The 22589-nt window shown below is 40.1% G+C and overlaps 1 protein-coding gene and 1 pseudogene across 8 annotated transcripts in view; both read right to left on the minus strand.

Annotated features, from left to right (window-relative positions):
- Nucleotides 1–22589, minus strand: part of PPA2 (inorganic pyrophosphatase 2) — a 170633-nt gene that overhangs the window by 88268 nt on the left and 59776 nt on the right. The window contains exons 1-4 of one of the 7 annotated variants that reach the window (XM_081240653.1): nucleotides 20833–21044; nucleotides 6668–6769; nucleotides 5105–5169; nucleotides 762–806 (exon numbers count right to left, since the gene is read on the minus strand). In XM_081240653.1, the coding sequence (XP_081096779.1) occupies nucleotides 762–806; nucleotides 5105–5169; nucleotides 6668–6769; nucleotides 20833–21022 (402 nt within the window). In that variant the 5' untranslated portion in view covers nucleotides 21023–21044. Of the gene's footprint in view, nucleotides 1–761; nucleotides 807–5104; nucleotides 5170–6667; nucleotides 6770–7491; nucleotides 7583–8399; nucleotides 8440–20832; nucleotides 21045–22589 lie in introns of those variants that run through there. The other 6 variants (XM_081240659.1, XM_081240655.1, XM_081240657.1 and 3 more) reach the window with 6 other exon arrangements.
- Nucleotides 13795–16012, minus strand: LOC308615485 (26S proteasome regulatory subunit 8-like; annotated as a pseudogene). The gene has a single exon. The product of its transcript is annotated as a 26S proteasome regulatory subunit 8-like (transcript).

Genomic DNA, 22589 nt, shown 5'->3' on the forward strand with positions numbered 1-22589 from the left:
CTATGTTTGGAAGTGGATTCAAAGGCTGGGGACATAAGTTTCAGCCAGATGAGAGACTAGATAGCAGTAAGGTTGGAAAGGGAAAAGAAGGCTAAGAAAGTGGCAGGAAAAGCTGCCTGGAAACAGCAAGATAAAAAGGTATCAACAGCAAGAAATGGGATGATCCTAAGTCAAGAAATATGTCAAATGTTCTGATCCTAAGCCAAGAAATATTAAAAGTTTGACAGTCACATACTTGAAAGATTGATTTAGAATGTATTTATTTTAGCATATAGTTGGTATAACTTTTTTTTTTTCTTCTCTACCCCCAAAAGAGTTGTTCCTGGATCCTAGAATAGTCAGATTCATAAACAGAAAGTAGAATAGTGGTTAGGGGCTGCATGGAAGCGGGAATGGAGAGCTTTTGCATAATGGGTACAGAGTTTCGTCTGGGAAGATGAAGAAGTTCTGGAGATGGATGGTGGTGATGGTTGCACAACATGCTAAAGTACTTATGTCACTTAAAGTATACTTAAAAAGTGTACAATAAATAAAATGCTAAATGTTATGTTATGTATATTTTACCACAAGGGAAAAAAAGTAAAATGGTAATATTGTCCCTAGCTGCCTTAAAGAGTTACTAGAAGAAGAAAAACAACAGAATGCACACAAAAGTCTTGCAAGGGAGAATAATTCAGAATCATTTTACAAATGCAAACTATCATCAAGGTCTTTAAAAGACAATGTAAGTGAGACACACAAATAAAAACCTTTAGATATACCTCATATTCATCATTTCGTGCTCTCTTTGTAGGAATGCCATTTTCCTATAAAAGAAAAGATGGTTATCAGAGAAATTCAATTCAAAAATACCACCTCACACTGGTCCAAATGGCTATCATCATAAAGCCTACAAATAATAAATGCTAGAGAGAGTGTGGAAAAATGGGAACCCTCCTACACTATTGGTGGGAATGTAAATTGATACAGCCAATATGGAGGACAGTATGGAGGTGCCTTAAAAAACTAAAAATAGAGCTACCATATGATCCAGCAATCCTATTCCTGGGCATATATACGGAAAAGACAAAAACTCTAATTCGAAGAGATACATGCACCCCAATGTTCATAGCGGCACTATTTACAATAGCCAAGACATGGAAGCAACCTAGATGTTCATCAACAGATGAATGGATAAAGATGTGGTATATACATATAATGGAATGTTACTCAGCCATAAAAAAGAATGAAACAATACCATTTGCAGCAACATGGATGGAACTAGAGATCATCATACTAAGTGAAGTAAGACAGACAGAGAAAGACAAATATCATATGGTATCATTTACATGTGGCATCTAAAAAAAATGATACAAAAGAACTTATTTACAAAACAGAAGTAGACTCACAGACATAGAAAACAAACCTATGGTTACCAAAAGGGAAAGAGGGGGAGGGATAAATTGGGAATTTGGGATTAACAGATACACACTACTATACATAAAATAGATAAACAACAAGGACCTACTCTATAGCACAGGGAACTATGTTCAATATCTTGTAATAACCTATAATGGAAAAGAATCTGAAAAAGAATATATATATTGTGTGTGTGTGTGTGTATATATATATAAAACTGAATCACTTTGCTGTATACCTGAATCACTGTAAATCAACTATACTTCAATTTAAAAAAGAACGTATTTATGATTGTGATATTTCATGAAAGAATACAGCTGCATTGACTGCAGAGCAATGAAAATATGCCTGTTGAATAAACATTCCACTACAGAGGCTTCCAGGAACCTGATTCAACAGAGAATCCACCAAATGCCCACTTCATTTTTCTCTCAGCATTTGCATCCTCAGTGCATGAGCATCAAAGTGTTTCATAAAACAAATCATCAGAAAATCTAAATCTCTTTCAAGTTATATTTTCCTAGTTTTTATAAAACAAGCAAAGGCTCTGTTCAGTCTTTAAGGAAAGACTGGCAGTTTCCAGTGACTATGCTTAAAACAGTCATTTCATTATTGAAATGAAACTCCAGGGAGTGTGACTAACAAGCTATGAAAGTACTCGGCTGCACCTCCTGCCTGTGATTTCCACCAAGGTGTGATTACTATGCCTCCATCAAGCACTTTTAAATTAAGAGTGTGTGGTGGGTTGAGAAGAAAAATTATGCCATTCAGAAATGCTCACACATTATATGTAACTTTTACACACCAAAACAACTAGTGGAGGAAACAAAAACTAACAGAAAAACAATTATTCCAAGTCGGCCCGGAAACATTATTCCTGTTCCTAAAATACCACCACTCAAAGTATAAGGTGCAACCATTCTAACCATTAGGACTGGGAACCAGGGAAACCTATTTACATAACCACTGTGTGTACCAGTCTCCAAAAGGCCCAGAATTCACCAGTATAGCCTGTTATACTTTGTCCTGCCTTATCCTCAATTTTTCATAACCCCAAATCTCATGTCCCCCAAAACCCATCCTCCTTGGGCAGAATATTATGCCCACTGGGATGTTTAAAGCCCACTCTTTGTTCCACCTCCACCCCTACCTACTACATGACTCCTCCGAATATTATTATTATCATTGTTACTGTGATTAGGTATAAAGATTTTGTCACAGTACACCTGAAGCAGCACCCAGCAGTCACTCCTACCCTCCTTACCCTATTCTAGTTTTCGAGCACATAACATTATTGGATTGACTTGTTTATTTTCAGGTTGTTTGTCTCCTCTGGCTGAGTGGGAACTATATTCACTTTATTTACCACTGCAACTCTAGTGCTTGGAATACTGTCAGGCTCCTAATAAGCATGCAATAACTGCTTACTAAATGAATAAGTCTATGGATAAATAAATAGATGAATGCACACACTTTTGGCCAAAATCAAAGAGAATTTTTGGGAGACGTGAGATATCTAGGTTGGATAGCTCACTGGCCAAAACAAAACAAAACATGTGGACACACACACATACACATACACACATTCACACACACACAGTACTGTGGAGTTCTTTCTGCCCTCTCATTGGTTTCTTTCTCTCTCCAGATTACATGACTCCTTGTCCTGTAGCTGAATACTCCTCAGAAGTAATGAGCTAGAAGAATTACACAAGAGCAGTTAAGATACAGGCTTTGTAGAAAAGGGTACCCCTGCTGTTGAGCATCCTTTTCCTCGCTCTTTCTGGGAAAATTACTTATAGAAAATTCTACAGACATAATAGGAAATGACTATAGTTTTAAATGTGTTTGTAAATAATAGTTTAGAATAAAATACCTTTCCTTTTGCTTTTTTTTTTTTTTTTTTTTTTTTTTACTAGATCAGGTCACCATCACCTACTGTCTTCTTGACCTCAAACCTGCTATCATTTAAAATAAAGCCTGAAGAAATGTTTAAAAAAAAAAAAGATACAGTCTGTGGAGCAAGGTACTTAACCTCATTAACAAAATAAGGATGATAATAGTAGCCCGGGACATCTTGAAATAATGCAAGTCAAGCTCTGGGCACAGTGCTTAGCTAAGCACTAGAAGCACTCAATAAACCTTTGCTATTATTCTCCCCACTGCCACCGTTATGGACAGTCCAGCCCTGTGAAGGGCTGCAAGGCAGCATAAATCCTACTGCAGAGTTCCAGAACCTCTGGATGATGCCTGACATTCAGCCCCTGAGGTAACACCAAAAAGGTCAAACCAGCCTTGCATCTGAAGCAGCTTCCCACTTCTTCACTGGCCTCTGCCCTCACACTGATCTCCCCACAGTTCTAGAAAACCCCACCCCACTAACTAGCCCCAAAGACTCTCAACCAGGAACATAGTCCTGGTTACTTAACAGATGAAGTCAGCCAATTATTGTAACTACTCAGATTTCAAGAAAAGAACTTCCAACGTCATGGTGACTACTAACATCCACTGCCAATTATGCCATCTCGCCAGCTAGTCAGGAGAGTCCTTGGAGGGCTCCAATATTCCGAGCCCCTCTTAGTTCCACCTTCAGCAGCAGATCTCCCTCTGACCTGACTTACATCCCTTCCACCCTCACACCTGTCAAGTAATTTTAGGTTCTAAAAGAATAACTATTCAGGGGCTTCTCTGGTGGCACAGTGGTTAGGAGTCCGCCTGCCAATGAAGGGGACACGGGTTCGTGACCCGGTCCGGGAAGATCCCACATGCCGCGGAGCGGCTGGGCCCGTGAGCCATGGCCACTGAGCCTGCGCGTCCGGAGCCTGTGTTCCGCAATGGAAGAGGCCACAACAGTGAGAGGCCTGCGTACCGCAAAAAAAAAAAAAAAAAAAAAAAAAAAAAAGAATAACTATTCAAAGACTACGATCTTCCCAACTTTTTCTTTCTTTTTTTTTTTTTTGTGGTGCGCAGGCCTCTCACTCTTGTGGCCTCTTCCATTGCGGAGCACAGGCTCCGGACACGCAGGCTCAGTGGCCATGGCTCACGGGCCCAGCCGCTCCGCGGCATGTGGGATCTTCCCGGACCGGGTCACGAACCCGTGTCCCCTTCATCGGCAGGCGGACTCCCAACCTCTGCGCCACCAGGGAAGCCCCCAACTTTATCTTTCTAGCATCTGTCTCGTAGAGTAGTTAAAGAGCATGACCTCTGTGGTCAGAAATGCTAGTTCAAAACCTGGTTCTGGCACTTACCAGCTGTGTGACCTTAGACAAGTCAATAACATACCTTCGGCTCCGGTGTCCTTAGAGATGATAATAGCAACTCATAAGGATTAAATAAACTGGCATATGTTCACATGGTGGCTAGCAAACAAAATAATTCACAAATGTTATTATTTCTACTACTACTGTTACTACTACTTAAATAAGCCTCTTATTAACCTCTTAAATTCTATACCTTAATCTTTATTTCTGACCAAATTCTAAGCTCTATCGATTACTAACATCTCTTTCTCCTCAAGTCCTCCTGGAAGAATCCTATTCTTATCCAAATTCTAATTCACAAAGGAGGCTTATAATCCTGTTATGGTAACTCCATTGCCCTTCTCAGCTTCCAACCACATTCTTTCCTTTCAAGATGCTTCCAAAAAGCATTTTATGGTGATACGAGAAGTACATATTTTCATGCCCCAAACAAGTTAAAACAATACCTCTTCAGAGTCCGCTTTCAGAGGAATATCATGAAAGGGGGAAATGTAGTGACCAGCTACATTCTCTGCAAAGGAAAATAAACAAAAACACAGAATTAAAGCAATGGACTATCCTGTTCTTTAGAGCAATTATACTCTTACCCACTTTTAAATTTTAAACAAGTTTTTAATGTTATTTTTCAAATTAACTTTAACTCCCAATTTAAAGTTTAATTCAACTTTTAAAACTTGCTCCAATCTGATGACCAAAGAGAAAAACAGTAGTCCCCCCTTATCTTCGGGGGATACATTCCAAGACCCTAATGGATGCCTGAAGCTGTGGATAGTAACCCTACATATGTTTTTTTTTTTCCTATACACACATACCTATGATAAAGTTTAATTTATAAATCAGGCACAGTAAGAGAATATCCGAATTGCCAGCATCTCTACTCTTGAGCTTTGGAGCCATTATTAAGGAAAATAAGGGTTACCTGAACACAAGCTCTGTGATGCCTGGGCAGTGGGTCTGACAACCGGGATATCTACTAAGGCTGGACAAAGGTATGACTCATGCCCAGGACAGGGACAAGGCAGGACAAAACAGGACAGCACCAGATTTCATCACACTACTCAGAACAGTGTGGCACACAATTTAAAACTTATGAAATATTTACTTCTGGAATTTTCCATTTAATATTTTCAGACCACATATGACCAAGGGTAACAAACTGTGAAAAGCAAAACCACAGACAAGTGGGACTGCTGTACACACCAAATCAACCATATTTGGGTTGCTGAAACCATTTACTTATTCCTGCGGCTTAAACATCCAAAGCAAAATATGTCTCAATTAGACTAAAACCCCAAATATGAAAAATCTTACTTTCGAAAAGAGACTGATTAATAAGTGAAATGGATTAAGACTGAGGTCAATTTTCCCAAGAGAAACCGAGCGACAGAATTCCTAATTTCCACCGACAATTCACACGAACAAAGGATTAAAGGTCCTACCAAGTTAAAAGAAACGAATCATTTGTTCCACTCAAAGTGGTAAGGATGCTAATATTAAGGTAAGCTTAAAACAAAAATTTCAATAATAGAAACTATTTTATCCTCATTGCATACTGAAATGTATATATAAAATACCTTTAAAAGTATATATTATTTAAATAAAATACAATAACCCCATGCATACTTTTGTTGGAATGCATGTTTCCAAAAGCTGGGCTTAATACAGCCATAGAAAATTTTCCCTTTGCAATTTCCTAAGTCAGGGTATGTTCTACTTCTGGCCTGCTACTTCTTTGGTATAATTTTCAAATTTAGACTTTAAAAATATCTTAATAAATAAAATGAGGACTGGCTGACACTCCAGTAGCAATGAGTATACCTAGCACCCAAATCTTGGCTTCTAAATACCATTCTCCAATGAAAAGAACTAGGGCTTCTTGAAGAATGGGCTGATTCTAAGGCTGGGGCAAAGAATATACAAGATGAGCCTGGAATATCCTGTAGTACCAGAAACCAACCAAGTGCTCAAAACAAAAGGCTGGAGGTATGTCAAAGGGAAATGGAGCCAACCTGAAAGAGTTCCCAAAGGCCAGAGCTGGAACAAGTTGAGCAACAAAATAAATAATGGGTATGGGCAAACCTTGGAGATACTGTGGGCTCGGTTCCAGACCACTGTAATAAAGGGAATATCACAATGAGGCAAGTCACACAAATTTTTGGTTTCACAGTGCATATAAAAGTTATGTTTACATTACACTGTAGTCTTTTAAGGGTGCAATAACATTATATCTTAAAAAACAATATATATACCTTAATTAAAAAATACTTTATTGCTAAAAAAACACCAACCATCATCTGAGCCTTCAGTGAGTCGTACTGGTAAAACCAAAGATCATTGATCACATGTCACCATATCAAATATTGCAAGAACTATGAAAATGTGACACAGAGACACCGAATGAGCAAATGCCGTTGGGAATTGGCATCAACACATTTGTACAACACAGTGTTGTCACAAAACTATTTGTAAATAACACAATATCTTCGAAGTACAACAAACTGCAATAAAATAAGGTATGCCTGTATTGAATCATAACCCAAAGTATACAGTAAATATACATGAGTCCACAGTAATACAAATAAATGATTGTATAAATAAATAAATGAGGGGTAAGAGACAAATCTTCCTTTCAGGAAAATTCTAAACAATATATGTAGATGTCCTCCCCTCCAATAAGTAAAGCTTACCCTGTCCCCCCAATTGTGGACTGGACTTAGTGGCTCACTTCCAAGAATAGGAAGGGGAAAAGCATTTCAGTGGAGAACCCTTGACAAGCAGTACCCTTAACCAAGTGATCAAGGTTAGTATCACCAGTCATGTTCATAGCATGTACCTCCTGATATGCCATGATGAGAAGGGTACTTCACTTCTGTCGTATTCTTCCCCCAAACCCAGAACTCCAGTCTCATCGTGAGAAAGACATCAGACACACCCAAACTGAGGGACATTCTACAAAATACCTAACCAATACTGTTCATAAATTTCAAGGTCATTAGAAAACAAAAAACAAGGAACGACTGAGAAGTTGCCAGATTACAGGAGACTAAGGAAATATAATGACTAAATGCAACGTGGTACCCTGAATTGGATCATGGGACAGAAAAATGACATTAGTGGAAAAACCAGTGACACCCAAATAAAACGTGGAGTTGAGTTAATAGTATGTACCAATGTTGGTTCCTTAGCTTTGCCAAATGTACAGTGGTAATGAAAGATGTTAACGTTAGGGAAAACATGGTAAGAGATATACTGGAATTCTGTACTACTGCTGCAACCTTGCCAGATCTAAAACTATTCCAAAATAAAGTTTATTTAAACAAACAAACGAAAAACAAGCCATGGCTTCGGCCCAATAAAATTAGAAGTATATAACTTAATAATGGCCTCCACTCCACCAAAATTTTATTTCCTCTTCTCATGCTGTGTGAGTTTTCCTTAGCACTTATCAATAGACTAAAGTTCTTGAAGCAAGGAGATTTTTTTGTTGTGTTTGTTGTTGTTTGCTCTGTTATGCTCTCTACTGGATCCCCAGCATCCAGAAAAGTTTCCAGCACTTAGTAGGCATTCAGTAAATATTTGCTGAGCAAATACCTCTATTACTATTTCATTTTCCTGTACAAGCTGTTAATGTAATTTTTCTTTTCCCACCCTAGCAACAAGGTAACTCATGAAGGACCCCGGTGCACAAAGTAGGATAAAGATGAGAAAAAGCACACAAGTGGCAAAGGGTATAAAACTCACTATGATCTATAAAGCTCTTTTCCATCAGTTAAAAAGGATGCATCTTGAAAAACAGAATCTTCTCTTTTGCATACCACATCAAATTTCAAATTCTGTGCCTGATTTTAAAGTCTTCTATGAGCAACACAAGAACAGAAAGAACAAAATTATCAGTTTGTTGCTTGATTATTTACTTTTCTATAAATAACAAGGGTACTTAAGTGGGTCACATTTACATATTTTTTATTAAAATAAAATGTAGTGGTAGGAAATGAAAATGGTACAGCAACTTTGGAAAACAGCTTGGCAGTTTCTTATAAAGTTAAACATATGACCCAGAAATCCTACTATTAAGTACTTAACCAGGAAAAAATGAAAACTTAGGTTTGCACAAAAACTTCTAAGTGTATGTTTATAGTGGCTTCTCAATAACCACAAAAACTGGAAGTAACCCCAATGTCCAACTGGTAAATGGATAAACAAACTCTGTTACACCCACACAATGGCACTTTACAGAATAGTATATTTGTCCATAATAAAAAGGAGTGAACTATTGATACACACAAGAAAATGAAAAAATCTAAAATGCAATGTGCTAAGTGAAAGAAGCTAGACTCAAACAATTCCATTTAGATGACATCTGGAAAAGGCAAAACTATAGGGATAAAGACCAGACCAGTGGTTGCCAGAGGTTGAGGGTAGAGGGTGGAGGTGACTTGAAAGAGGGGCCACAAGGAAATTCTGGGGAGTGATAGACTGTTTTGTATCATGATTGTGATGATGTCTAAATGAATCTATATTTCTACTAAAACTCAGAACTGTTCACCAAAAAAAAGAGTGAATTTTATCCTATGTAATTTTTAAAATAAGTATATATGGAGCAAAAAAAAAAAAAGACGGCAGTTAAGAAAAATATAGTATATTAACATATAAATAGAAGCACTTATTCCAAATAACAATCAACCATCTGTGATCCTTTTCTCCACTTTAAGTCACAAAGATAAGGCAGAATTTTGAAGAGAAGAAAGATGTAATCCTTTAGCATATTACTTCAGTTGTTACATTTGGAACCTGTCATTGTGATGGAAATTAACAATAATCTCAGCTCTAAGAATTCAGGAAGTTGTACAAACCAGGAAAGTTTGTTATTAAAATTAATGAAGTACAGGAAACTTGACAGAATAGCTAGGCTGCCTTTGTAATTAAGAGTAAATGATACCTTTGGCACACTGATTTTGTGTTAAGTTTCCCTAAAGCTCTGGTTAACTGGGGACAAGCCCCAACAACTTATTAAGATGTTAAGAGGAGCACATGCTGCTCAAGTATGAGGAAAAACAGGACTAGACTAGGCTGTGATCACTAAAATCTAAAGATCTGTGAGAAGTGTGCTTAGATATCTCTTTCTTTAAATTGGGATCTAAATATATTCAAACACTAAGGTAATGCCAATATATACGTCAAAATTGTTTTCTAATTGCCATTTTGGAAGGTAACAAGAATATAAATGTAAGTGAATGGTCTGACTCAGATAACCAAACCTACTAGAAGCCATTTGGATCATGAAATAGTTTAAATAAAAACATAGCAATAAAGAAAAAAAGAATAATTTCTGGGAAAATAAAATAGGGCCTTAGATATCTGATAATCATAATGCTTTGAGCAACATACCAATAAATTTGCACGGGAGCAATGAATACAGAGGCCAAGAATCTGCCATGTTATTTGCTGAGCTTGATTAAGTCACTCGATTTCTCTGAAACTTAATTTTCTCAATTTTCTTCAATTAAGCAAGATACAATTTAGTACTATGTAAAAGGCAACATACTAGATGCCAGAATACAAAAGTGCTAAAATGTGAGCAATGCCCACAGATAAGATAGGGCGAGTACTACATGTTATCAGGATCAGCAGCATCCTGTAAATTTAAAAACAAAGGAGTCCTCCTGGCACAATTAGAGAGCTAACCATTGACCTAACACACAAAGGAAGGATGAGAATCCATTAAAAGTTTTCTAGAGTCAGTGCTATAAGTATGCTGTTAGGTTCCACTTAAAGGGTATTAAGATTCTCTAAAGGTGGATTTAAAGATAGGTACAGGTATCCCCTGCTTTTTGAAAAGTTTGCTCTACGCCACTTCACTTTTACAAAAGACCTACACTAGTACCTGTTTTTGCTAAAGAAAGAAATCCGAAGAGGATTTTCACTTTTACAAAAAAAGGCAAATATCGAAAACAGCATTCGGTGTGTTCTTCAGCAGCTGTTATAGGGGCAGCGAGCACCCCTGAGCAGTGAGAGTGGCCCAGTCAAGCCCCTTCCCTGGGAACTATATACTCATCATCTCAGCAGCAAGCTGCCATAGCTTTGAACTGTGTCTGTGAGCACCTGTGCTTTCTCTCCATTTATTCTGTGCATTCATTAGCAAGATGTATCCTAAGGTATTGCTTCTTTGCTTTATGCCATTTCGGCTTACGAATGGTTTCATAGGACTGCTCCCTTTCTGGATAGTGGAGAAACCTGTACTACCTATCCTGATCAACTATAAAACGAACGGGGTAATCCATATTATACCTATGAGGCATAGACAGAGAGACATGGTACACGCAGCAAGCACTGTGGTAATCACCTTGTAAAGATACAACTGAAGCACAGATTAGAAATAGCCCTTTCTTAGAGCCTCAGAGTAAACTAGCAATAAATCTTAAGTTTGAACTTCATTATCTGTAGCTCAGACTGGTTGCTTCTTTACAATTGAAACCAAGTTGTTGCCAATTTACTTTTATAAATATCCATTTTGTTGTTGTTTAAACAAAGCAATGCATGTGCATGGTTAAAAAAAGTCCCCACCTCTCTCCAATCCAGCTCCACTCTATAGCAACCCACTTAGGCCTCCTTAACGTACTTTAGATCTGGATGTTATCTTCATCTCCCTAAATAATATATTTATATGGTTAGCTTTTAATTTACAATTTTAGAATATTGTCTACTGATTTCAGCTCTGAGAGGTAAGTTTAGTTGATTTGACCCCAACCTTTCCCTTTAAATTCTCTATTGGCCAATCTTAATACTTCACAGCTTTATTCCTTGCTCCACCAAACATACAGTATTTCTTGACTCAGCTAACTGGCTTTTTACCTCTCTTTCTTCATCCTTCTCTCTTCTAATTTTATCTTCTGCACTTTTATTTTTTCAAGGCTCATAAAATGTTCTATAATCACACAGAGTTTTCTATGCTTTTCCTGTTAGTATATTTCCTAAGATTAAGAAAAACCTGAATTACTTGTTAAACAGATCGCTGGACCCCCATATCTAATCAGAATCTTAAGGAGAGAAATCTGGATATCTGTATTATTAGCAAGCACCCCCAAATAATTCATATAGTCAGGGAAGTTTAAGAAACACTGTCTGTGTGTTGATTTTTGGCCAGGTAGAATGGCATAAATAAATTTCCTTTCTTGTTCAGCTTCTATGACTTGTGCTTCTAATTTTCTTCCTTCCATTGGCAGTCATAATCATATCTATCAATTATTCAAATGTCTCACAGCTTCCATAAAAACTATGGAATTCTCTCTCTACCCAAGTAGCTCCCTTTGGAAATCTCATTCTTCCTGTTGCAATCTGGATTGGAAGTTTTCTTGGCACCCTTAGACTCTGCTTTGTTGGTTTCCAGCTTAGATCTGTTTTCTGGATCCCATGCATTCACCTTTTTTGGTTTACTTACATGTTTTGCAGAAGCATATCCCTAATATGTGTTGTGTAAGAAAGGATGCATGGGAGGTACATTTCTCAAGTCCTTAAACGTCTGAAACGTCTTGATTCAGTCTTCACCCTAGATTAATGGTTGCCTGGGTAAATTCTAGGAGGAAAATCATTTTCTCAGAATTTCAAAGGCATTACTCCAGTTGCCAAGCTTTCAGCACTGCTGGGTAAGTCATATACCAGTTTGATTCTCAGTCCTTTGCAGGTGACCTGTTCTCCCTCCCCACCCCCAACCCCAACCCCAGGGACTTTTAGGGTCTTCTTTATAAAAGCTTCAGTTTTCAGAGATTTCACAACAAAGTGTCTGGGACTCAGAACACTTGGGTACTTAAATTCTTAGATCTCTTCCACTATTCCTTTGAAAATTCTTCTTCATTTTGTCTGTTCTTTTTTTTCTGGAACTCATATTAGCCAAATGTTAGACTTCCTAGATTAAATCTCTATGTCTCTTCTTTCTTCCTCAGTTTTTTGCTGTCTCAGACATTTTGTTCTACTTTCTGGTAGATTTCTTTACCTTATGTTCTAACTTCTCTGTATCAGCCTTCTAGGACTGCTATACCAAATTAGCACACACTTGGTGGCTTAAAACAACAGAACACCATTCAACCCACTACCCCATCCACTGATTTGTCTTAACAATCACATTTTTAATTTCCAAGAGTTCTTGTTCTTTGATTGCCTTTTCTTCACAGCCTCCTCTTCCTTCTTAATGGTTGCCATCGCTTCTGAAATCTCAGAGGACACCCATGCGACTTTGAAAAATTCAAAATCCCTTTCTGCTTTCTTTTTTTCCCATTTAGCTTATAAAGTTTTCTTAAAATCATTCATTCAGTAATTATTTACTGAGCAACTACAGTATACCAAGCACTCTTTTAGGTACTAGGTATACAAATTCCTTGCTTTTACGGAACTTATATTCTGGTGGGGGAGGCGATGTATAGGAGCAATGAAGATGTTTTTAACTCTAGCAGGTACAGGGCAAGAAAAGAGGGAAAAAGAGAAATATGGAAATGCCAGGGAAGATCTCTCTGACAGGTAACACTTCAGCACAGAGCTGAATGAAGTGAGGACATAAGTCAAGCAGACATCTAGACAGGAACACTGCATGCAGAGCAAGCTCAGAGACAAGAATATGCACGGCATGTCTGAGAAACAGCCAGGAGGCCAGGATGGCTGGAGCACAGTGATCAAAAGGAAGAGTGCTAAGCAATGAATTCAGAGGGGAAGCACAAGAACTTGTATACAAGGAGCAGAACCTGGCATGATCAGACTTACATCTTGAGAATCAAGATGACTTCTGGTGGAAAGCAGACTTCAGGGGACAATGGTGGAGGCAAGGTGAAGAATCAGGAGGCTACTGCAATTGGTCAAGTGAAAGACAATGGTGACATGGATATAGTGGCAAGGGTGGGAGTGGAGAATTGTCTTCTGCATACATTTCAAAAGCTGGACTGAAGGGAGAAACTAATGAACTAGATATGGGCTAAGAGTAGTGGTGGCCACAACAGTGATTCCTAAGTTACGGCTTATAGGTGAGAAAACAGAAAGAAATAGTTGGGTGGGGGTAGGGGACCAGGAGCTCTGTTTTGTATACGTTAACCTTGAGATGCTTCTTAGACGTTTCAGTGGAAATACAGAGTACATTTACTGCATCTGTAAATCTTGAGCTCAAGAAGAGACTAGGGCTAATGTTACACATCTGGGAGGCATAGATGGTATCTCAAGCTACAGGACTGGATGGGATCATCTACAGCAAAAGCAACAACAGAAACTCCAGACCATGGGCCAAAGCCAGCACATGGCCTGTTGTTATTTTTATAAATAACCTTTTGTTGGAACAAAAGCCATACCCATACTTTTACTCTCTGGTTGCTTTTGCCCTGCAACGCAGAGTTAAGTAGTTGTAAGAAACCACAGGTTTTGCAAAGCCTAAACTATTTACTATCTGGCCCTTTTCAGAAAGGGCTTGCCAACCCCTGCTCTAGAGAGAGAACAGATAAGTGGGCTAAGAACTGAGTCCTGGGCCGTTTCAAAGGTTAGAGTTCAGATCAGAGGATCCAGCAAGGGAGACTGCTGAAGGAGAAGCCATCAAAAGAAGATAAAAGTACCGTCCCAGAAGGAAAAAGAAAACATTTCAAGGAAGAAAGAGGGCTTCATTGTGAAAATACTGTTGAGAATTCACGAGATGAGAATTTTAAATTGATCATTAAATTTGCCACATGGAGGTCACCTTTTTTTTTCTTTTCCTGTCCTACAGAGCTTTATTTGAGGGATCCACGCAAAGGATATGTGCCTCACTTCCATACTTTCTCGATGGACAAGCTTTTCTCACTCTCCTTTTGCATGACCTTGGCTACTGCCATCTCAAAGTCCTCCTGGGTGACGTGGACTCACCGCTCCCGTAGTGAATACAAGCTGGCTTCAGTGCACACACCCTTCACTTCAGCCCCTGACGCTCCTGGCATGAGCTCATCAATTTTTCTCAGGTTGATCCCCCGGGTCAGGTTCATTTTCCAAAAATGGATCTTCAAAATATCCAGCCGGGCCTCCTCGTTGGGGGTGGGAATTCAATTTTTCTGTCGATGCACCCTGGGTGTTGCAGTGCCGAGCCCAGGATATCAATCCTATTAGTCGCCATGATGACCTTGATATTCTTGGTGGCCTCGAAGCCATCCAGCTGGTTGAGCAGCTCCAGCTTCGTGCGCTGGACTTCACTGTCCCCTCTGGAGCCTCCCTCCAGCCGTGAGGAGCCGAAGGAGTCAATTTCATCCATGAAAGTGATAGATGGAGCATGTTCTCGGGCCATAGCAAACAGCTCCCTCACCATTCTTTCTCCTTCCGCAATGAATTTTCGTACCAATTCAGAGCCAGAGACACGAATGAAAGCATAGTCTGTATGATGAGACACAGCCCGGGCCAACAGTGTCTTCCCAGTGCCTGCGGGTCCCTTCAGCAGCACTCCCTTGGGCTGCGCGATGCCCAGCGTTTCAAAGAGTTCAGGATGCTTAACGGGCAGCTCGATCACTTCTTTGATCTCCTTGATCTGCTTGTCCAGTCCACCAATCATCTCTTAAGTTGAATCTGGCACCTTCTCCACCATCATCAGTGACACCAGTGGGTCTACCTTGTTGGGTAGGATCTTGTGCAGAGTGTAGCTGTCATTTCTGAGAGCCACCCGGCAATCGGGTGTCACATCACTGATGTCGATGTTCTTGTCCACGTCTATGACAAACTTGCCCCCAGAATGTACCTTAACCAACACTTTCTTCTTATCCATGGTCCAGACTACTTCCCCCACATAGGAGCCCTTTTCCTGCAGCAGCTGTAGCTCTGCCCGCAACAGGCGAACTTTTGCATTAGTCTCATTCCTCTGTGCCTGCAGCCTCCAGAGACTTTGGCTCTTATCATTTACAATCAGCTGGAGTTCTTCAATCTTGGACAGATAATATTGGCAGAGTCCACTGCCTGCCTTCCCCTCTTCCAGCTCCATCTGTTCTGGTCCATCAAGCGCCATCTTCCCTCTTCCGTGGAGACCGCAGGCATCAGAGCCGCCTTGGCACCAGGCCGAGGACACCTTTTGGCAAAGCAGTTTGGCAGAAAGAGGATGAAAACCTGGCTGAAAGTGATCCCTGACAATTTGGTTTATATTTAATAAGAGGCTAGAAAAGACTGATGTGCACGCAGACAGGCTTGTTGAATGGCCAGCTTCCCTTGGAGATGTGTGGGTAAGAAGCTGGCTGTGACACTGGGGCGTTCCCTAAACGTCACAGAGCCCAGAGCTCTGCTGAGCAGCAACACCATCAGGTTGGGCTACTGACCTCCAAATACCTTCTTCAATTTCTGCAGAAGGCACCAGCACATCGCCTAAGCCCCAGGCCTGCATGGTAAACATCTGTGTGCTATTCCATAATAAAACTTAAACTGCTCCCCCTGTGTCAGGCTCCACGTCTCTCACTCTCTCTCCAATCTGACATCAACAAGTCCACAAACTCTCTAAGGTTCTGCAAAGCAGTTCAGCTTCTTCCGAAACTACAGCCCCCTCAGCACATAGACTTCAGCTGGGACTGCCTCCGTGCTGCTTCATCAATAACCACATCTCCATCTGCTTTTCTTCCTTTATAAATATCTTGAAATCACCGGCTCTGATGGCTCCTTCTTATTTGTTGTTTCAGGGTTATACTTTTTTATCCACCTACTATCACTTTAATAGGATATTTATGAGGAGGGAGATAAGACAAACAATTGTAGTCACCCTACCATCTTGTTTTGGTATTTCACTTTGTCAAAAATCAGACTACATACCTACTGGGCATAAGCTAATGAATTCTATCAGGCCCATCAATATACATTAGACATTGCCAAATAGTGTCAAAACTTTCCCTTCGACTGGACTGAAATGAGATTTTATTCTATCATTTTGTAAGTAATCTATGTTTTTCTCTTATAACAGCAAGTTGTATCAGGATGAAAGTTTATTATTTGTATTAGCAAGTGAGGAAACTGAATGGATTGCAAAACTTATACCTGATTATATATGTTATACACATCAAATAGTTACATGTATGCTAAGTACCAACATACTACTACGTATCATTACTAAAAGCATTTATAGAGATTCTTATTGGAAGCTGTAGCAATGACAAAAACCAAATACATATAACTAACATTTCTATATCCACACAATAACCATTATCATCTACTGTGTCAATTCAAGTTTTATGATATGGGCCAAATTAAAAAAAAAAGTTACAGGAACTCATATTTAAGACTCAAACACATGTTTCATGTAATTCAGTAAATTTTATTAAGTCCAAATGTGTGGAACATTCAATGGCAGATTCCTCCTACTATTCAAATGGCATGCTTGAAAAACAAAACATAGTAATTTCAACATAAGCATAGTCTTACTACAACTGATAAAACAAATTCATTGTTAAAGAACTGCATGATTCGTTCTCACACTAAATAAAAGCAACCTGAATTATCTACAGCACTATTTCTCTATAAGTGAATCAGTCACCTACCCCATAGTAAAAAAAAAAAATCCAAACTATGGAAAGTGTAGCTTCTCCTCATCCTTTCGTTAAAGTTAAAAAATCTAAAATAATGAATTTTCAAGTTATTAACAAAACAAAAACATGTAGACTACGAAAGAATATTGGCATGCAGTGCTATTTGGTCCCATATGAAAAAGTCTTACTTCGTTATGATTTCACAACTAATTCAAAAGACTGCAAGTCGGTATCCATGAAAACTATAAGACTTGGAATTAATAAATCAGGACTTACTCAAAGTATGCAATTCTATCCACATCCCATTGTTCTCATCCTTCACAAAATGTAACAAGAATTTTGGTCTTAAAGTCAAAAGGGAAAAAGAAATAATTCATATTAAACATTAAGCATATGCCATGTGTGAGACAGTGATAGTCTTTACAAACATGGTCTCATTGATCTGCCACAGCAATTCTATAAAATCATCAGTGCTATCCCCATTTTACAGATGGAGAAACAGAGCTAAGGGATGTCAAGTGATGCCTAAAATAGTCAAGCCAGGGCTACAACCTAAGTGTTTTGACTATTAGTCTAGAACCCAATGCTTCTCAAATAGAATTCCATCAAACTCTAGAGTTACTAAGATGTCAACAAATGTTCTGAGAAACAGGGGCTCTTGGATTCAAAAGTTTGGGACAAGTTACTTTACATAAGAATTTCCAACAACTTTAATATGCACATTGTGACTCCCCAAGGTGATAAAATAAGTGTTTTGCTAATTTATTAAACCATGAAGCTCTTCCTTTAAAGAAAGCCTAGTAACACACCATGGGATGCTTGTGCTCAACTAAGCAGTTTGGAAATGATCAAGTCCAATCTCCTCTTTCCATGGTTTAATAAAATGAGGTACAGAGAGGTTCAATTACTCATGCAACGCCACACAAAAAGTTAATTACAGGGCCAGGAGGCCTCATGATTCCCACCAGGATGTTTTTTCCCCTCTGTCACCCTGTCTCACTTCAATACTGTTCCCACAAAGTTCAACACCAATTAAAAGGAAAAGAAAAGTATTGCATCTATCATTTATTCTAATTCTTCTGAATGATGGTAAAGAGAACCATTTACAGAAATGAAATGCCAAAAAGTCTACCTCCCAACTGCACTCGTATTTCAGAGGCTTGGGATATATTTGGAAATGTGGGAAATGATTCCACTGTAATAATGCTAAATAATACTTTCCAGCCAAGTAGTTGCTATATTCATGTTCTTCTTTGAAGGGAGTGAACTGCACCATACTACTGCACAGAGACGCTGCCAGAGTATAAAGTATACAATTTGTGACCATCTTTATAAAGAGCAAATTGTTCATTGTTCCCCCTTACCCCTTAATCCTAAAGGGGCTTCCTTTCATTTTGTCCTACCCCTTCCAGCAGGCAGTAAACAGTCCTGGGCCAAGGATGCCATCTGGCGTTTAGTTCAGGAATTGTTCAACCCAACAATACCTTCCAATGACTATCTCACCACCTGGCCCCTCCCGCAAACCGCATTCTCCCTTCTTCCAATTTTTGCCCATTTACCTCAGTAAAACCTTTTTTCTTCTTTTCTGTCATTTGCTCCAACTGAGTGAAAAAAATATATATGTATTTTATTTGTGGCATTCCAGTTTAAGAAAATCGTGAGTCTGAAATACACTTGCAGCTAAAGAAACAAACCACAGCGAGAGGCCAATATAAGCCTCAAAAATGCATAATAGAGGCCCGGCCCCAAAAGATAATGTTAAGAGTGTCTATTATTCATCCAATGTCTCCAAGGACTATCAGCACTAAGAAGGACCTTTAAGATCACTGGTAGGTCAACTGCTTCATTTTACAGCTAAAGAAACTGAACATGTAAGAAATGAAGCCATCACCTGGCCAATCAGCACACAGTGAGTTACAGCAGAGCGAGAACCAAGGCCTAGGACTCCCCATGCCAAAGTCAGTGCTCGGTGGGTTACACCATATGCTCCAGGATCCTCAAGACTATTTTTTCTCAGCCTACATTCAAATAATTTTATTTGAATTTTTTAGTGTTTTTATACTTTCCTTAATTAATTATATTGATATTACCAATCTCTTGAGGTCAGGGCCCATAACTAAAATTTCCTCAGTGCCACACCTAACAGTGTCCATCACATTTTATAAATATTTATTGACTTTTTGGTCAATCATTTATTACTGTATTACTTTCACCATTTTATGAGTTAGACAGCATTTATCTACTTAAAAACCTGACTGCCATTTTGTAACACTGTTTCTATGGAAAGCTGTTCCTCAAACCATTGCTTTGTAACCTTTTGGAACAATCCGTTCAGAAATTTGGGTCTTCTTGTTAATGGTTCCTTTCTACCTGATCAGTCTTGACCAAATTAGGATGGAAAAGAATATGGAGTCAATTCTGAAGAAAATGGGAATTTTAGTATCAACTGCATTATAACCACAAAACTATGCAAATTCAGCTTTCTCTCCCATAAAATACTCCCCAGCCCTAAGCTCAGATAGGATACGTATAAACATTTTATAAATTACAGGTATCAATAATGATCACAAGTATTATTAACAATAGAATTTATATTCTAGCCCCGGTGACTAATCATTTGCATACACTATGCCATGTAAGTCTTACAGCCCTATTTTACAGACGAGAAGAACTAAGGCTCAGCAAGTTAGGAAACTCGTCCAGGGTCCCAGAGCTAAGAGCTAAAGAATCCAGGATTCAAGCTGAGATCTGAAATTCTCTAGAGCTGGTGTTCCTAATAGGTGGGCGATAAGGCAAGGTCGACTTTACAGAAAAAAAGGGTACTACTCCCCTCGGGGCTCTGAAATCAGTGAGGCATGAAAGCAACTCAACCAACCTCGCTATTTCACATCATAGCTAACCTACACAGTGAAATATCGGGGTGCAAAGAAAAATGAGAATAATGGAGACCTGGGTGTTTTCCCATCTTAGTCGGCCAGGTCAGTGACCCAAGTCGCTTCGCCCTCTGGGTTTGCTAAATTTGCGGAGGAGAATGAGCTACTTTGCAACCAGCGAGGCTCTTGATCGTGGATCGCATTCAAGGTGCAAACTCGTGAGTATAAATTCACGTTGCTGGGAGATCCTTCATCAGAGTCCCCGCCCTGAAAAAGAACCGCTGGACCCGGCATCTCCGAAGTCCCGCCTGCCTGTCCAATCGCGGGCGGCCCTCAGCAGGAGTTTTGTTACATCCACTGGGAGGGGAAGGGGGAGGAGGGAGGGGGGAAGGGGGAGGAGGGAGGGGGGAAGGGAGGGCGGCTAACCTGTGGACTCTGCTCCTCGCGTTCGGAGTTAACGCAAACCCAGAATAGTGACGCGGGTTGGGCTAATGGCTGCCGGCCGGGCCAGGTAACCGGGCGTGCTCCCACGCGCGCTCCGCCCGCGGCTCGGGGAGGGCGGTTGGCCGCGCCCAGGGTGACCCGGACGCGGCCCAGCCGGCCGCCCTGCGTCTCCGCGCTCCGCGCTTAGGGACTTTGTCCGCCGCCCCCATCTCTGGCAGCTCCCATGGCTTGGCGCTGGCCCCCGCGTGCGGGAAAGTGACCTGAACCGCGCGGCGATCGCGGCGGGCCCGAAAGAGGGAGGGATGGAGGCCGCGCTCCCATCCCGAGCCTCCGGCGCGGCGCGCGGTGGGACCCCCGCGAGCTACTTACTGAAAAAGAGGCGGTAACCAGGAGAGTGGGGCTGGCCGCGCTCCTCTGTGCGGTAAAAAGCCATGGCGCGGCGCGGCTCGGGCCCTGCGCTCGCTCCCCGCAGCAGGCGGGCGGCGGCGGCGGCGGCGGCAGCCGGGACGCCCAAGCGCCAGGCCCAGCTGGTGCGCAGCAGTGGCAGCAACACGCGCATGGCGTAGACCCGGGTCCGGCTTCGCGCGGGTGGTGCCGGGGAACCGGCCCGGCCGCACGCCGGCGCCCCCTACCGCCCGGAGTCGTCGCTCCCGGCCCGGGGCTTGGAACCCCGCCCCAGCCAGGCTGGCCCTGGAGACTGCTCTTTGAAATTAGAGCGCCTTGTGAATTGCCAGTAATACACACGTTACACGCAGCGAGACCGGGGTTCAGAGATAATCAAAACAAGGTCCACCGCCCCTGAGCAGCTCACTGCCACTTATTAATGCATCCATGCATTCACTCCTTTACTCATCCAGACAGTATTTACTATCATAATATTGTTTTTATTATACTGATTTAATATTGAATGATTACTCTGACCCAAGCACTGCTCTAGATACGGTCCAATGTAGGAGAAAAGCATGCACGCACGTAAAAACATCACTTTGAGACATAATGATCAGGCCTCCTTGTGAGGACTTGACCTTGACGTGACTTACAGAGCCAAAAAACGATAACTTCCTCAAATGCCTTCTCCTCCATGAAGCCTTTTTCTATTTAACCCAAGTAGAGGTGATTTATCCTTCCTTTTTCTTACATTTTCGTTCCTACAATGGCACTGGGTACTGTGCCTATATGTTTGTGAGCTTATTTTATTCCCCATTTCACCCTGACCGGCCCACTGGATTGTCTACGTGCCAAACACTTAAACGTGAGATTTAGTATTTTTGAAGAATGCAAAATCCATCATGTCTTGCATAGATAATGGCTCCTTTGTGTTGAGTTAAATTGTTCCTGGAACTCCTTCTCTACCAGATCTTTCTCATGAGCATATGAAATTCTGGTTATCAGCTTTTCGGAAAACCTTATGAAAACATCTTCTACAGGCACTATCTCCACTTTTTCATATTCTTCCCTCATCTCAGTCCAAACGGCTTCCTCCACCTTCATAGGGTTATCAATGACCTCCTTGTCAAATATGAAGGTCAATTCTCGTAATAAATCAGAACGAGAGAATCCAGAAGAGAGCATTAAATAAGACACTTTTTAATTAGAGATTAAAACTTTTAAAGAAAATCAAATATTTCTGTTGTTTCATCTGTAAAAGTGCAAGCAAGAAGAGTAGTAATTTTATGTTGTACACCTGAAACAATACCTCAATAAATTTTTAAATTAAAAATAGATTGAAAAATAAAACGAGAAGAGTAGCAATTTTACAAGAAGGGGCAAAAAAAGTTCACTTATGATCTTTGCAAAAATTAAGTGAGTTTTAATTAAAAGAGAAGCCATTTTGAAAATAATAATCAAACTACTGTAATAAAAATTAACTAATAAATGAAATGTTAATAAGCACAATGAATACAAAAATTCATGAAAAATATAATTCTAACTTAAAATTCTGGCTCTTGCAAGAGAAGACAAACATCTTTATGTAAGTTATGTCAATTAATTTATAGTAATTAAGTCACAATTACAAGATCTGATCCAATTCAAACTAGTTAACCTCTCTCTGTTCCATGGTTACAAACAACATCCTCTGGTTATTAATGTTAACAAGATAGACAAGATTTTTAAAAATTGGTGGA

Source organism: Mesoplodon bidens, assembly GCF_964165515.1.
Source record: "Mesoplodon bidens genome assembly, chromosome: 1".
Lineage (NCBI taxonomy): Eukaryota > Metazoa > Chordata > Mammalia > Artiodactyla > Ziphiidae > Mesoplodon > Mesoplodon bidens.